Raw genomic sequence first — 16,639 nt, forward strand, 5'->3', positions numbered from 1 at the left:
ATCTACATCTTCTATGGCTGTCTGCCTTGATGTCCAAGGCTGAGTTCCGTTGTCTGCTCTGGCTGCTGTGACAGGCTTGAATAGGACAGTGTACTTGATTGCTTAGCCTAACACACTTTTCTATCACACTGTTCTTTATAGGCACTCAAAGCATCCTGCACACCTGCCCTAAATTTGCATGTCCTTTCAAAATTAAAGTCATACTTTTCTGCAGTCATTGTAGCACTCAGTCATAGTGAAAAATCTCTGTGAGTGCTTTACATTTCAGTTTGTGGATGACTTCACTTTGGGGCGGTTTCCGTCAATATCCTTTACCCTTGCAGTTGCAGCAGCTGTTTGTCAGTTCTTGGTCGTAGAATGCCAAAACACTTCAACGTCTTCATCAGCTTCTGCAAACCCAGCCTCCTTAGCTGTAGTCATTGTTGCCACACTTATTGTTGATTTGAAACCCTAAAATTGCTTATTACTTCAGGACACAGTTTCTTCCAAATGCCATTTCTCAGTAAGACTTTTAGCCTGTTGAAAGTATCTCCACGGTTAGCAGTTGCCAATTTAATTAATAAATTTGTGTTTTGCTTATTTGTATTTTTTATTGAATGAAATATTCTTTAAATTCTGTAGCGCTTTTCGGTTTTCAAAAGTTTCACACACAAGGTTTCATATAATCCCATAATAACCTTTTGTTTTCCCTATCCCTGTACGGCCCCTCCCTGCTTCCCTTTCCCCACTGGGAACCACTTGTTTAGTCTCTATATCTGAATCTAGCAATTGCCCACTTTATATTTTAGTCTTTCCAATCTCTCATAAAGATGCTTTGGAGTTTTCTTCTCTTTCAGTGGCACGTAATAAGATGCATCACGCTTTTTGCATATAATAAGCCTCAATTGTGGCTCCAAGGCCTTAGTCACACAGTTGCAGCAACAGTGTCATATTTGGTGGTAGGAACACACCATGAATGCTACTGCTATACCTGGTAATACCAGGTGGAGAGCAGCAGAATTATCCATAATCACGAGACACCTGTTATTGAGGTTATTTTCTCAGCAGTATTTTTCATCAGAAGGACTAACATACCCAGTCATGTACTCAGAAAAAAAATCACTTGGATATTCCAACTACTTGGATGTGAATGAAACATAATGGGAAGTGTATTCTTACCAATGCCTTGAACGCCCTCAGATTTCCTGAGTGGTACATTAGTTGAGGCCTTAGGACAGCCGTCACCAGTGGTGTCAATAGTAGGCACTAGGGTAAACCTCTCCTTTGACGCCTTGTGTCCCTCAGCTTGCTTTTCTTCTCTTGAAATAAACGTCTTGCTCAGTATTTTTTTTCCCAGTAAATTACAATTTTGCTGTAATCAAATGCTTATGTGAATAGCCACTTTCTGTAATTACTTTTTTCTGTTCTTCTGGGAGCTTTTCAGCAGCTCCAGTATCAGCCAAAGCACTCTTACAAGTAACCTTTAAGCTATGAAGCTGCCCTCACCTCAGAAACCAATGCAACCATCCATAGGTGCCTTTAAATTTTACTCTTGTAACACTATCATCACCATTGTCTAGTGCTTCCTTTCTTTCTTTCTAATTCTTTTTTTTTTTTTTTTTTGGCTGCACTGTATGGCTTGTGGCGTTAAAACTAAAAGTTCTTTGACCAGGGATTGAACCCAGGCTATTGGTCATGAGAGTTTTAACGTCTGGACGACCAGGGAATTCCCCATCCAGAGCTTTCTGTTTCATCTTTTTGAAAAGACTGATATCTCCTTAAATATAAGATAAGTTAATGAAGGAACATGCTTTGTACATGCATCAATCCACTCAAGCAGTAGACTTTCCAATTTGTCGTAACGTTACTGGATGCCAATTGAAAGAGAACACTTTCTCTACTAGCAGAACCAATAGTAACTTTTTCAGCATTCAGTATTCTTTCAGAGTGTAAACAGTTTGAATGGTGGACACAGGCAAGTTCAGTGCAAATGCATTTTTATTTGGTTCACTACAGTTTAAATGCTTAATTATGTTCATTTTTATGCTGAGCATGACACTCTTACAAGTTCTCTTAGGCCTTTCTGAAACCTTAGGACACATCTTGCTAAGAGTTGCACAAAATAAATCAAGATGAAGTTCAGATGCTCATAAAAAGATTTCAAAGCCATGTTGGCTTGTTGCGGAGATGCTGAGTATAGTTACTGGGAAAGGAAGTTGGCGGTGCCACGCTCACTGCTCTGGGTGCTTGCTGCCTCTACAACTGCTAGGTGCAAAAGATACTGAAAGCTCTTTGCATCTCTTCATAAAAGTGAAGATCTCTGAATTTCTTTCATTTAGTAAAAACAGATAATGACATAGGTTTCATGGAAGCAAAGTGGTGTAAATTGAACTGTCAAAAAACAGGGGATACCTGTACTTCCACATTGCTCCTCAAAGAGTATACCAATTTATATTTTTATAATGTATTGTAATCACGATGGTGTGATTACTCACCTAGAGCCAGATATCCTGGAATGCGAAGTCAAGTGGGCCTTAGCAAGCATCACTACAAACAAAGCTAGTGGAGGTGATGGAATTCCAGTTGAGCGATTTCAAATCCTAAAAGATGATGCTGTGAAAGTGCTGCACTCAATATGCCAGCAAGTGGCCACTCAGCAGTGGCCACAGGACTGGAAAAGGTCAGTTTTCATTCCAGTCCCAAAGGCAATGCCAAAGAATGTTCAAACTACCGCACAATTGCACTCATCTCATATGCTGGCAAAGTGATGCTCAAAATTCTCCAAACCAGGCTTCAACAGTACATGAACTATGAATTTCCAGATGTTCAAGCTGGATTTAGAAAAGGCAGAGGATCCAGAGGTCAAATTGCCACCATCCGTTAGATCATCAAAAAGGCAAGAGAGTTCCAGAAAAACATCTACTTCTGCTTTATTGACTATGCCAAAGCCTTTGACTATGTGGATCACAACAAACTGGAAAATTCTGAAAGAGATGGGAATACCAGACCACCTGACCTGCCTCCTGAGAAATCTGTACGCAGGTCAGGAAGCAACAGTTAGAACTGGACATGGAACAATAGACTGGTTCCAAATAGGGAAAGGAGTACGTCAAGGCTGTATATTGTCACCCTGCTTGTTTAACTTCTATGCAGAGTACATCATGAGAAACGCTGGGCTGGAGGAAGCACAAGCTGGAATCAAGATTGCTGGGAGAAATACCAATAACCTCAGATATACAGATGACACCACCCTTATGGCAGAAAGTGAAGAGGAAATAAAGAGCCTTTTGAGGAAAGTGAAAGAGGAGAGTGAAAAAGTTGGCTTAAAGCTCAACATTCAGAAAACTAAGATCATGGCATCTGGTCCCATCACTTCATGGCAGATAGATGGGGAAACAATGGAAACAGTGACAGACTTTATTTTTGGGGCTCCAAAATTAGTGCAGATGGTGACTGCAGCCATGAAATTAAAAGACGCTTGCTTCTTGGAAGAAAGGTTGTGACCAACCTTGTGTGAAGTTGCTCAGTCATGTCTGACTCTTTGCAACCCCATGGACTGTAGCCTACCAGGCTCCTTCATCCATGGGGTTTTCCAGGCAAGAGTACTAGAGTGGGTTGCCATTTCCTTCTCCAGGGGATCTTCCCAACCCAGGGATTGAACCCAGGTCTCCTGCATTGCAGGCAGGTGCTTTACTATGTAAGCCACCAAGGAAGACATGACCAACCTAGACAGCATATTAAAAAGCAGAGACGTTGCTTTGCCAACAAAGGTCCCTCTCGTCAAAGCTTTGGTTTTTCCAGTAGTCATGTATGGATGTGAGAGTTGGACTATAAAGAAAGCAGAGCACTGAAGAATTGATGTTTTTGAACTGTGGTGTTGAAGAAGACTCTTGAGAGTCCCTTGGACAGCAAGGAGATCCAACCAGTCCGTCCTAAAGGAAGTCAGTCCTGAATATTCATTGGAAGGACTGATGTTGAAGCTGAAACTCCAATACTTTGGCCACCTGATGCGAAGAACTGACTCATTTGAAAAGACCCTGATGCTGGGAAAGATTGAAGGCAGGAGGAGAAGGGGACGACAGAGGATGAGATGGTTGGATGGCATCACTGACTCAATGGACATGAGTTTGAGTAAACTCTGGGAGTTGGTGATAGACAGGGAGGCCTGGTGTGCTGCAGTCCATGGGGTTGCAAAGAGTCAGACATGACTGAGCAACTGAACTGAACTGAATTTGTTTTTTTTTTTTTTTTTTTTAGTTGAAGTGTACTTGATTTATAATATTAGTTTCTGATGTACAGTAAAGTAATATATGTGTATGTATACATATATTATTTTACATATTCATTTCCATTATGGTTTATTAGGGTACTGAATAGAGTTCCCTGGGCTATATATAGTAGGACATTTATCTATTTTATATATAGTAGCCTGTACTTGTTCATCCCAAAGCCCCGGTTTGTCCTTCCCCGCCCCTTCCCCTTGCGTAACCATGACTTTGTATTCTGTCTGAGAACCTGTTTCTGTTTTGCACATAAGTTCATTTGTGTCATGCACTTTAGACTCCACATGTAATGATGTCATGGTGTTTGTCTTTCTCTTTCTTAGTTTGATCATCTCTAGGTCCGTCCATCTGGTTGCAGATGACATTACTTCATTCTTTTTATGGCTCAGTAGTCCTCCATTGTGTATATAGACACCACCTCTTCTTTGTCCATTCATCTGTCAGCGGACATTGTGAAAAGTGCTGTTATGAACATCAGGGTGCATGTATCTTTGAATTAAGAGTTTTCTCCAGTTATATGCCCACGAGTGCTATCACTAGAAAATATGACAACTCGATTTTTATTTTTTTGAGGAACCTTCCGACTGTTTTCTGTAGTGGCTATACGAACTTACATTTCCTACTACCAGTGTTGGAGGGTTCCCTTTTCTCCACACCCTCTCCAGCATTTGTTATTTGTAGATTTTTTTCATGATGGCCATTCTGACCAATGTGAGTTGTTACCTCAATGACATTTTGATTTGTATGCCTCTGATAGTCAGCAGTGTTGATCATCTTTTCATGTGCCTATTGACTATAGGTATGTGGGATTTCTGTGGAAGGAATGATGCTGAAGCTGAAACTCCAGTACTTTGGCCACCTCATGCAAAGAGTTGACTCATTGGAAAAGACTCTGATGCTGGGAGGGATTGGAGGCAAGAGGAGAAGGGGACGACAGAGGATGAGATGGTGGGATGGCATCACTGACTCGATGGACATGAGTCTGAGTGAACTCTGGGAGTTGGTGATGGACAGGGAGGCCTGGCGTGCTGCGATTCATGGGGTCGCAAAGAGTTGGACACGACTGAGCGACTGATCTGATCTGATCTGATGTATTCTTTGGAGAACTGTCTATTTAAGTCTTCTGCCCATTTTTAATTGGTTTGTTTATTCACTTTTTTTTTTCATTACTGAGTTATATGAGCTGTTTGTGTGTTTTGGAAATTAAGCCTTTGTCAGTCACATTGTTTGCAAGTATTTTCTCCCAGTCTGTAGGTTGTCGTTTTGTTTTGTTTATGGTTTCCTTTGCTATGCCAAAGCTTATAAGTTTGATTAGGTCCCATTTGTTTATGTTTGACTTTTATTTTTTAATTTTCTTAAAGTCTTTATAGAATTTGTTGCAGTATTCCTTCTGTTTTTTTAAGTTTTCTTTTTTGGCTGAAGGGCATGTGGGATCTTAGCTCACCTACCAGGGATTGAACCTGCTCCGCCTGCATTGGAAGGCGAAGTCTTAACCACTGGATCACCAGGGAAGTCCCATATGTCTGATTTTTTAAATTTTCAAAATTATAGAGGCAATACTTGTGACCTATAACAAATTTATTTCAAAGTGTATGAAGGGAAAAGTACTTTTCATTGTCCTATACTATTTCTTAGAGGTAACTACATCAACAGTTAGCTATGTATCCTTCGTATCTTTTTAAAAACCTTACATGCCTATTGTAAATTCAAATATATGGATAAATTCAGTTATATATGTGTGTATGTATCCATGTCTGTATGTGTCTCTTTATTGAGACAGCTCATTTCTAGACTCTGTTCTGTTCCATTGATCTATTTGTCTTTTCTTGTGCCAGTACCCATCCAGCTTAATAATTATAGCTTTGAGTTGGTTTTAATATGGTAAGGCAAATCTTCATTTCATCAAAAAGTTTCTTCACTCTTCTTGGGTATGAACTCTTCAGATTAACTTGGTGTGAGTGTGTGCTCAGTTGCTCAGTCGTGTCCGACTCTTGGCAACCCCATGGACTGTAGCCCGCCAGGCTCCTCCATCCATGGGATTCTCCAGGCAAGAGTACTGGAGGGTTTCCTCCTCCAGGGGATCTTTTCAACCCTGGGATTGGACCCGAGTCTCTTGCATCTCCTCTATTGGCAAGTGGATTCTTTTACCAATGTGCCACCTGGGAAGCCCTCAGATTGTTAGATCTAAGTTAAAAAAAAACACAAAAACATGGATTTTGACTGGCTTTAGACTAAATTTATAGAGAACTGACATTTCAGGAGAACTGACATGTTTCCATTTTTGAATTTTGTCACTTGGAAACCTGTCTGTTTATTTATTTGGATCTTTTATGTCCTTTGGTGAAAATCTTGTTCATTTCTTCTGAAGTTTATTTTTAGGTATTTTGTAGATTTTGTTGCCATATCATGAGTGGAATTTTCTCCCCTTACATTTTTTAAATTGATTATTGCTGGTATAGTTTTTAAGAAGCTGTTGGATTTTGTAAGTAAATCATATAATCACCTACTTTATTCAATTTTCTATTAGTTCTAACGGTTTTTCAGTTGAGTCTCTTGGCTTTTTTAGGTGGATGATTATATAGTCTGAAGATGCTAACTTTTTATCACTTCATGTATAATGTTTATATATAGGATATAATATTTATAGTATTTCTCATAGATTATTTCATGTCTTAGATATCTTAGTAGGGGTAGGGAAGAGTGATCCTAGGAAGTCATCTTGACTGAGGTTACATTTAAGGTAAGTATCAAAGAATGTGCAGCAGGTGCAATAGCAGGGTGGTAGAGAATAAATTCCAGACAGACCTTGAGGAGAGTAACAACAAGAACTGTTCAATGAATAGAAAGAAGAGGGGCTAGAGCATAGGGCGCAAGTGAGGTTGGGAGGAGCAAGGGGTGGTTGGAGAGTAAATAGGGGTGCAGTCAGAAGCTGCTAGACTCCTGAGGAGCAATTACTTTGTCTTATCGGAACTGAGAATTTAATGAAGGGTGTGTTAAGGAGAATGGTCCCTCCAAGATGTCCACACGTGGGAATTGACTGGCAGTCCAGTGTTTAGGACTCCTCACTTCCACTGCAAGGGGCCCAGGTTTGATCCCTGGTTGGGGAACTAAGATACCACAAGCCACATAGCACTGTAAGAAAAAAACAATCAAAACCCAAAACAACAACAATGAGGAAAAACAACCAAAGCTGTCCACACACTAATCCCTGAAATCTGTACATATGTTACTTTACATGGCAGACGGGTCTTTGCGCATGAAATTAAAGCTTCAGACTTTAAATAGGGAGGCTGCCCTAGATTATTCACGTGGGCCCTGTCTAATCACATGAACCTGAAAAGCAAGGAGGTTCCTCTGCCTGGAAACAGAAGCAAGATGTGGTTAAAGGGGAAGTTGGAGAGATCAGTGCAAGAGGAACCTAACCCACCGTGACTGAAGGGTATCACATGGAAAATCTGAAGAGGAACACTAAAGCAGACTGTCTGATAACCAGCAAGGTAGTGGGGCCCTACAGCTGTAAGGAACCGAATTTAGCCTGGAGCAGCTTGGAAGCGTGCTCATCCCCAGAGTCTGCAGAAAGGAATGCAGCCCTCCCGCGCCTCTGGTTTTGGTCTTGGGATAGCCTATGCAGAGGGCCCTGCTGAGCCATGCTGCACCTGGACTTGCCGCTTTTAGAGCTCTGAGATAATAAATTTGAGTGGCTTCAGGCTGCTGAGTTTGTGGTAATTTGCTAGAGCAGCAGTAGAACACTAGCGCAAAGGGGTTTACGCCAGGAAGTAGGGTTAAATTTTGTGTTATTAATAGACTGCCCTTTGTGTTGTGTGGAAAATGGATTAGGGAGACGCAGATTTGGAGGCAGGGCAACTTGTGTTGTGGGAATATGGTGGTGTCAGGGCTTAGGTGGGCAACGGTGGGAAGCAGGTATGATTTGAGATTTACTTGCGAGGTTGGAATTGCCAGTTTGGTCACTGATTTGGTGTTAGGAGTGAGCGAGAAGAGAGACACGAGGGTGACAGCTGGCTTGGATGCTGAGTGATGGTGAAGCTGTCCTTTGAGCCAGGCTTGAGCAGGTCGGAGGATGCCACGTCATCAATCAGTGATAATTCCAGGTTGTTCTTCATTTGGAAATTGTCCTATAAATACTTATTCTAAGGTAGAGTATATCAGTAAGATGATTGCTTTATCAGTTAAGACCTAAATTGTTTTTCTTTGTTGTTGTGTTTTTTTTTTTAGGTCATGTAGGAAATTGTAGATCATGTGAAGATGGGACTGTTGATATTTGTTCGCAATCTGCTGCTAGCCCTCTGCCTTTTTCTGGTACTGGGATTTTTGTATTATTCTGCATGGAAGCTACATTTACTCCAGTGGGAGGACTCCAGTAAGTATGGTCGCACTCTAGCCTACCCTCAGAAAAAGCCTGCTGTGGATCAGTTATGGGGCTTTCCCGTGGCTGCAATGCTCTCAGATTCTTCAGAGATGAGCACTGAGAGTAAACTGAGCTTCCTGGAACTTAGGCTCAGAAACCATCCACCACTTTTGTTGCTCTAGGGTGAGAACTTTGATGTTTTATAAAAACTGCATGCCATGGCAAATCTTTTTATGAACTTAAGGAAAATATGCTGTTTTATCTTCAATAAAATTCCAAACCATACCAGTACTTCTGGTACTCCAATGTTGTTCTTTCAAATTATTATACTTTACTACCACTCCCATTTGCCAGTTATCATCTTGGGGCTTGCTGTTGAAGTTGGTTTTCTAATGCCCTTAAAGCATGCATCTTTACCCTTTCCTTGGATTTTCAGCTTTTAATTTAACACTCTCTTTGTTTTATTTTCCCTAAAGAACTTTTGTCTACTTCATCTTTTTAGCCCTTGTTGGTACTGAACTTGTACCTGAATAGAATAATGGCTTTTCCCCCTACCCAGTAGCTCCTAGCCCTTTCTCCCGTGGCAGTCATTTCATGGGTTATACTTTTTTCCGTATGGCTTTCTGACCCGCCTCCCCAACACCAGCTTGCTTCTGGTTCACTCAGTGTCGCCTGCATTGTGGTTTGGGGTTTGCAGTTGAAGAATTGCACTGAGCCGCACCAGCCTCGGAACAGTGCCTTCTTGGCTGTCTTTCAGGTGCCACATGGTGGCCACACGTGGTTTTCCTTTTGCTTCTTTTGTCTCGTGGCTGTCTGAACTGGCTGCAGTAAAGTTTGGGTAGTCTGTTCTGATTCCTAATGTCTTTTCTCTAGGATAGTTCTATTTTTACAAACACTTATTGGATACCAGTGTGGAATTCACTTGAGAGTAGAGTCAGTCTCTAGCTCAGAGGTTAACTGAGTTAGAATGAGTTGGAAGAGGCAGCTGGCAATTGGCCTGCTACTGTATTGACTCCTTAATGTGGGAACTGTTCCTGTGAGGTTGTTCATAATTTTCTCACAAGGTCCAAAGTACTGAAGCAGCTTTAAGCCAGTTTTAAAAGCATAGTGTTATACTTTTCATATTATTGTTTTATGAGTAATGTTTAAGTGCCTCTTAAATGCATAGTTTATAATTATCATTACTTACTTTGTGTTTCTATTTAAATTTTTCTGTTCCAACTTATCTTTAAGATCAAGGAGAGGACCCAGAGTAAGGAGAGTTTATATCTGCTTCTGCTAAGTTGCTTCAGTCGTGTCCGACTCTCTGCGACCCCAGAGACGGCAGCCGACCAGGCTCCCCTGTCCCTGGGATTCTCCAGGCAAGAACACTGGAGTGGGTTGCCATTTCCTTCTCCAATGCAGGAAAGTGAAAAGTGAAAGTGAAGTCGCTCAGTCGTGTCCGACTCCTAGCGACCCCATGGACTGCAGCCTCCCAGGCTCCTCCGTCCATGGGATTTTCCAGGCAAGAGTACTGGAGTGGGGTGCCATTGCCTTCTCCGGAGTTTATATCAATGCAGTGTGAAATTCTGTAGTTAGCAGCATTGTCCATATCTGTAATGGTTGGGTTCATTTATATTCATAAAAATGATGGGAATATGTACAAGGAATGGGAGGCTTTCCTTCTCTGTTAAGAGGTACTGTGGAAGACATAGCCAAGGATTAGATGATTTTTTTCTAGAGAAATTGAGAAGGACATTAACTTTATGGAAGACCTATTGTGTGTCAGGTTTTAGGCTAGATAATTTACAAATTTAATTTACTTCTTACTATAACCATGTGAAGAGGCTATTATTATCTCTATTTTCCATTTGAGCAAACTAAAGTGTTTAGTTTAATTTACCCAAGTTACATAGCTAATTATTAGAACTGGAATTGAGTCCTGATTTTCTTTCTTTAAACATATTTTCATTATTTTACTGAAAAGTATAGTAAATATTAAGAGTATAAATTAATTCTGTATTTCAATTGGTAAAAAGAAAGAACAGAGAGACTCAGAGAAGAAATCATAGAGTGTCAGGATAGAGGTGAAGAAAGAAAAGGGGAGGAAAATAAGAAGAGAAAGAAAGTCCTCCAGGCGACAAGGGGTTTATTAGGTTGGAGGTGACAGTTGCTGTTCTTGTGCTGTAGGTTCCATAGTTTGTTAACAGTTACCATCTGCTTTGAGTTAGTTATTAGCTGACTACCCACTATCCACATCTTTTCTGTTATTCTCTCACGCCTTTCAGATATTTGACCTCGAATGGGTTTTTTAGACCTCCTTACTATAGCATGTTGTTTCTGTGCTGTAATATCAGAGGATGGAGTAATGTGATCAACCCTAATGTCTTACCAACTCAGGGGTTATCTTTTACCTTGTAACCTTTACTCAGTCAACAAGGTCAAGCTGAAGGAGTTTCTAAAGCAAATGGCTACTGTGTACTGAATTGTAAGTGATGGTTTGACAGTATTGATGCTGCTGCTAATAATAATGAAATGAAAATAATAATTTGTTGAGTGTCTACTGTATGTATCGTAATGAGAGCTTTATATTCATAACCTCATAGTTTACATTGATTATTATTATCCTCTTTTACAGATGTAGAAACTGAGGCTTCAAAGAGGCTCAGTGATCAAGAGTTTGTCTCTCATCTGTGGAGCTTAGAGGGCACTACCAAGCTTGAAAAATAAATGTCTTTGGCATTATTTTCCTTAATTTTTATTCATTTATGACTTAACCAAGGTTACATATTAGGATTCCATCACGTTGGGGGAAAGACGGGGAGTCAAGAGTTTTTTATTATCAACTGATTTATTCAGTAAGCAATATGTTCTTATTATGGTCCAAACTGTTCTATGTAAACTGCATATAAGATGAAGGTAGACTTTATGCTCTCAGCCTATAACATGAGAAAGAAATAAATCAACTACTATAATGTGTCATATTCTAAAAGAGAGGTCTGTGTGAAATGCCATGTTAGAGCATGGAATTCCTTCCTGCTAGGAAATTTTAAGAATTAATCCCAAGGCATGTGGTATTAATAGAAAGATGCAAACTGTTCTCTCTTGAGCAGTTTAGAGCTGCATGTGGCCAGTGCTTAGTCAGATTGCCAGGGCTTGGGTCAGGTGCTCAATCTAAAGGTTTGCTGTGTGAGATTGGTCCTAGTTATCAATGTGTTTTTAGAAGTTCTGTAGCTTGAGGTTTCCCGTTCTGCATGTTAAGGGGCTTGGAGGTTGCCACTCTGACTAACAACAAGTGAAACACTGAACAGACGAAAAGTCAACTCCTCTTGGCTCTGTAAGAGAGAAGAGCACGCAGGGCAGACCATTGCCACCGCATCTGGAGAGAACCACTAAAAAAAAGTTTAAAAAGTAGAACCTGTATGCTAAAAAAGGAAAGAAAATAGAATCATAAATTGCTCGATTAAAACCATAAAAAGCATAAAAAGAGTAGAGGATAAAAATAAGAACAAAAAATGAGGACAGCAAATAGAAAACTGTAATGAATATGGTATTACTCCAAATATATTGGTAGTCACTTTGAATATCAGTGGTCTAAATGCACCAATTATAAGACAGAGATTGGCCCAAACAAACAAGACCCGACTGCCTGTTGTCTGCAAGAAACCCATTTTAATTATAAAGACACATATAAATTAAAAGTAAATGGAGAAAAATATACGGTGCTAACACTAGTCAAAACAGGTAGGAGTAGATGTGTTAATTTCAGACAAAGCAGGCTTCAAAACAAGGAAAGTTATCACTGATAAAGAAGGCACGACATGATGATAAAGGGGTTGGTTCTCTGACAAGGCATAAAAATTCTCAATGTGTATGCACCTAATAGAGCCTCAAACTGTGAGGCAAAAATCAGTAAAATTGCAAAGAGTAGTAGATGAATACTATCATAGTTGGAGACTTCAATACCACTTTGTCAAAAATGAACAGATCCAGCAGGCAGGAAATATGTAAGAACCTAATTGAATTCAATCACACCATCAATCAATTGGCTATAATTGATGCCTATAGACTACTTCACCTGGCAACAACAGGATATGCATTTCTTCTCAAGTTCACATGCAACATTCAAGATAGACCATGTTCTGGGCCGTAAAACACATCTTTTTTTTCCCCCTTCAAGTATAGCTAATTTGGCAATGTTATGTTCATTTCTAGCATATAGCAAAGCGATTCAATTTATATACGTATATATACACAAATATACATATATATTCCATTATATTTTATTCCATAATATTGAATATAGTTCTCTATGCTATATAGGGAGGACCTTGTTGTTTATTTTATGTATAATACTTTGTATTTGCTAATATCAAACTCCTAATTTAACCCTCTCCCCCTTTTCCCTTTTGGTAACCGTAAATTTGTTTTCCATGTCTGTGAGTCTGTTTCTGTTTTGTTGGTAAGTTCATTTGTATTGTATTTTTTTTGTTTATTCTTGGATATAGTGGATTAACAATGTTATGTTAGTTTCAGGTATCCAGCAAAGTGAATCAGTTATACATATATCCATTCTTTTTTAGATTCTTTTTCCATATAGGTTATTGCAGATCATTGAGTAGAGTTCCCTGTGCTCACAGCAGGGCCTTACTAGTTATCTGTTTTATGTATGGTAGTGTATATATGTTAATCCCAATCTCTTAATTTATCCCCTCATCTTTTACCTTTGATAACCAAAAGTTTATTTTCTATATCTATGAGCCTGTTTCTGTTTTGTCAATAAGTTCATTTGTATGATATTTTAGATCCCACAAATAAGTGATATCATAGGCTATTTGTCTTTCTCTGACTTACTTCACTTAGTGTGACAATCTCTAGGTCCATCATTTTACTACAGATGGCAGTATCTCATTCTTTTTCCATAAACATCTTAACAAATTTATAAGAATAGAAATCATACAATGTGTTCTTTCAGACCACAAAAGAACTAAACTAGAAATCAGTGAAACAAAGATAACTAGAAAATCCCCAAATACATGAAAATTAAACTGTATACTTCTAAGTACAACATGGGTCAAAAAATAAATATATGAGATTTTAAAGAATATTTTTAACTGAATGAAATGATAGCCAAACTGATAAAAAAAAAAGTGGGATATAGCAAGATCAGAGGGAAATTTATAGTGTTGAAACATATATTAGAAAAGAAGAAAGATCTAAAATCAATTATCTAAGTTTCCACCTTCAGTTCAGTTCAGTCGCTCAGTTGTGTCTGACTCTTTGTGACCCTATGAACTGCAGCATGCCAGGCCTCCCTGTCCATCACCAACTCCCAGAATTTACTCAAACTCATGTCCACTGAGTTGGTGATGCCATCCAACCATCTTATCCTCTGTCATCCCCTTCTTCTCCTGCCCTCAATCTTTCCCAGCATCTTTTCAAATGGTCTTTTCAAATGAGTCAGCTCTTCGCATCAGGTGGCCAAAGTATTGGAGTTTCATCTTCAACATCAGTCTTTCCAATGAACACCCAGGACTGATCTCCTTTAGGATGGACTAGTTGGATCTCCTTGCAGTCTAAGGGACTCTCAAGAGTCTTCTCCAACACCACAGTTCAAAAGCATCAATTCTTCAGTGCTCAGCTTTCTTTATAGTCCAACTCTCACATCCATACATGACCACTGGAAAAACCGTAGCCTTGACTAGAAGGACCTTTGTTGGCAAAGTAATGTCTCTGCTTTTTAATATGCTATCTAGGTTGGTCATAACTTTCCTTCCAAGGAGTAAGCAAACGTCTTTTAATTTCTTGGCTGCAGTCACCATCTGCACTAATTTTGGAGCCCAAAAAATAAAGTCTGACACTGTTTCCATTGTTTCCCCATCTATCTGCCATGAAGTGATGGGACCAGATGCCATGATCTTCGTTTTCTGAATGTTGAGCTTTAAGCCAACTTTTTCACTCTCCTCTTTCACTTTAATCCAGGGCTCCTTAGTTCTTCTTCACTTCTTGCCATAAGGGTGGTGTCATCTGCATATCTGAGGTTATTGATATTTCTCCCAGCAATCTTGATTCCAGCTTGTGCTTCATCCAGCCCAGGGTTTCTCATGATATACTCTGCATATAAGTTAAATAAGTAGGGTGACAATATACAGCCTTGACATATTCCTTTTCCTATTTGGAACCAGTCTGTTGTTCCACATCCAGTTCTAACTGTTGCTTCTTGACCTGCATACAGATTTCTCAGGAGGCAGGTCAGGTGGTCTGGTATTCCCATCTCTTTCATAATTTTCCAGAGTTTATTGTGATCCACACAGTCAAAGGCTTTGGCATAGTCAATAAAGCAGAAGTAGATGTTTTTCTGGAACTCTTGCTTTTTTGATGATCCAGCAGATGGTGGCAATTTGATCTCTGGTTCCTCTGCCTTTTTTAAAACCAGCTTGAACATCTGGAAGTTCACAGTTCATGTATTGCTGAAGCCTGGCTTGGAGAATTTTAAGCATTACTTTACTAGTGTGTGACCTGACTTTAAGACTTATTATAAAGCTACAGTGATCAAGATAGTGTAGTGTTGGCAGAAGATTAGACAAATAGAGCAGTGGAACATTGATAGAGAGCCCAGAAATAGACCCACATGTAGTCAGTTGATAAAGGAGCAAAAGCAATATAATGGAGAAAAGATAGTTGTTTTAACAAATTGGAGCTGGAACAACTGGACATCCATATCCCCCCCCCCCAAAAAAAAAATCTAGATAGACATTATATCTTTTACAAAAATTAACTCAAAATGGATCACCCCACAGATCTAAATGTAAAACATAAAACTTTAAAATTTTTGGAAGATAGAGGAGAAAACCTACATGACCTTGGATTTGGTGATGACTTTTTAGATACCCTGGTGGCTTAGAGGTTAAAGCATCCGCCTGGAATGCGGGAGACCTGGGTTCGATCCCTGGGTGGGGAAGATCCCCTGGAGAAGGAAAATGGCAACCCACTCCAGTACTCTTGCCTGGACAATCCCATGGAGGGAGGAGCCTGGTAGGCTACAGTCCATGGGGTCACAAAGAGTCGGACATGACTGAGCGACTTCACTTTCACTTCACTTTTAGATACAACACGAAAGGCACAATTTGTGAAAGAAAGCAGTAAAAAACTGGACTTCATTAAAATTAAAAGCTTCTGCTCTGTAAAGAGAATGAAAAAACAATTTACAGTTTGGAATAAAATATTTGTAAAGGACACATCTGATAAAGGATTTTATTCAAAATATATGAACTCTTAAAACTCAACAGTGAGAACACAGGTAACTCTGTTTAAAAATTAGCCAAAGACCTCAACAAAGAATGTATACAGATGGAAAATAAACATGAAAGAATGCTCTACATCATGTATCATCAGGGAAATGCAAATTAAAATAACAATGAGATACCACTATATACCTATTAGAATGGCCAAAATCTGGAACACTAATAATACCAAATGCTGGCAAGGTTGTGGAACAGTGAGAACTCATTCATTGCAGGTGGAAATTTAAAATGGTACAGCTACTTTGGAAAATAACAGTTTCTTATGAAACAAAACATACTCCATGCTCCAGCAATCACATTCCTTGGTATTTATCCAAATGAATATTGTGTCCAGAACCTAAAGTTGTATGTTTATAATGTTTTATTCATAAGCAAACTTGGAAGCAACCTAGATGTCCTTCAGTAGTTGAATGGATAACTAAACTGTAGTACATCCAGACAATGGAATATGATTAAGTGCTAACAACAAATGAACTACCAAAGGCATGAGATGATGCGGAGGAACCTTAAATGCATATTGCTAAGTCTTGAGTGGGTGAGTCCCATTAAGTTACAGAAGCATGAAACACCATGGGCTTTCCTCAGATCCATGCTAAACGCAGCATTAAATCACGGCTACATAAGTTCAAGGTGATCAGGCAGTAATTGAACTACTACTTTTTTTTTCTTTTTTGGGCTGTACTGCATGGCATGTGGGATCATTTCCCCAACTAGGGATTGAACTTGTG

General features: G+C 39.4%; 1 protein-coding gene across 18 annotated transcripts in view; it reads left to right on the forward strand.

Moving 5' to 3' along the window:
* Positions 1 to 16,639, forward strand: part of ST3GAL3 (ST3 beta-galactoside alpha-2,3-sialyltransferase 3) — a 215,468-nt gene that overhangs the window by 20,486 nt on the left and 178,343 nt on the right. For 15 of the 18 annotated variants that reach the window (XR_015157735.1, XR_015157732.1, XR_015157733.1 and 12 more), the window contains exon 2: positions 8,496 to 8,640. The exons of 2 other annotated variants lie outside the window; for them this stretch is intronic. Coding sequence is in view for 10 of the 16 variants with exons in the window: in XM_086384037.1 (XP_086240163.1) it covers positions 8,526 to 8,640 (115 nt within the window). In the remaining 6 variants the exon portion in view is untranslated. Of the gene's footprint in view, positions 1 to 8,352; positions 8,372 to 8,495; positions 8,641 to 16,639 lie in introns of those variants that run through there. One more of the 18 variants, XM_086384043.1, reaches the window with a different exon arrangement.

Source organism: Bos grunniens, chromosome 3 (genome assembly GCF_055505025.1).
Source record: "Bos grunniens cultivar Pamir isolate PY7600 chromosome 3, Bosgru_T2T1.0, whole genome shotgun sequence".
In the NCBI taxonomy this organism is placed as follows: Eukaryota; Metazoa; Chordata; class Mammalia; order Artiodactyla; family Bovidae; genus Bos; species Bos grunniens.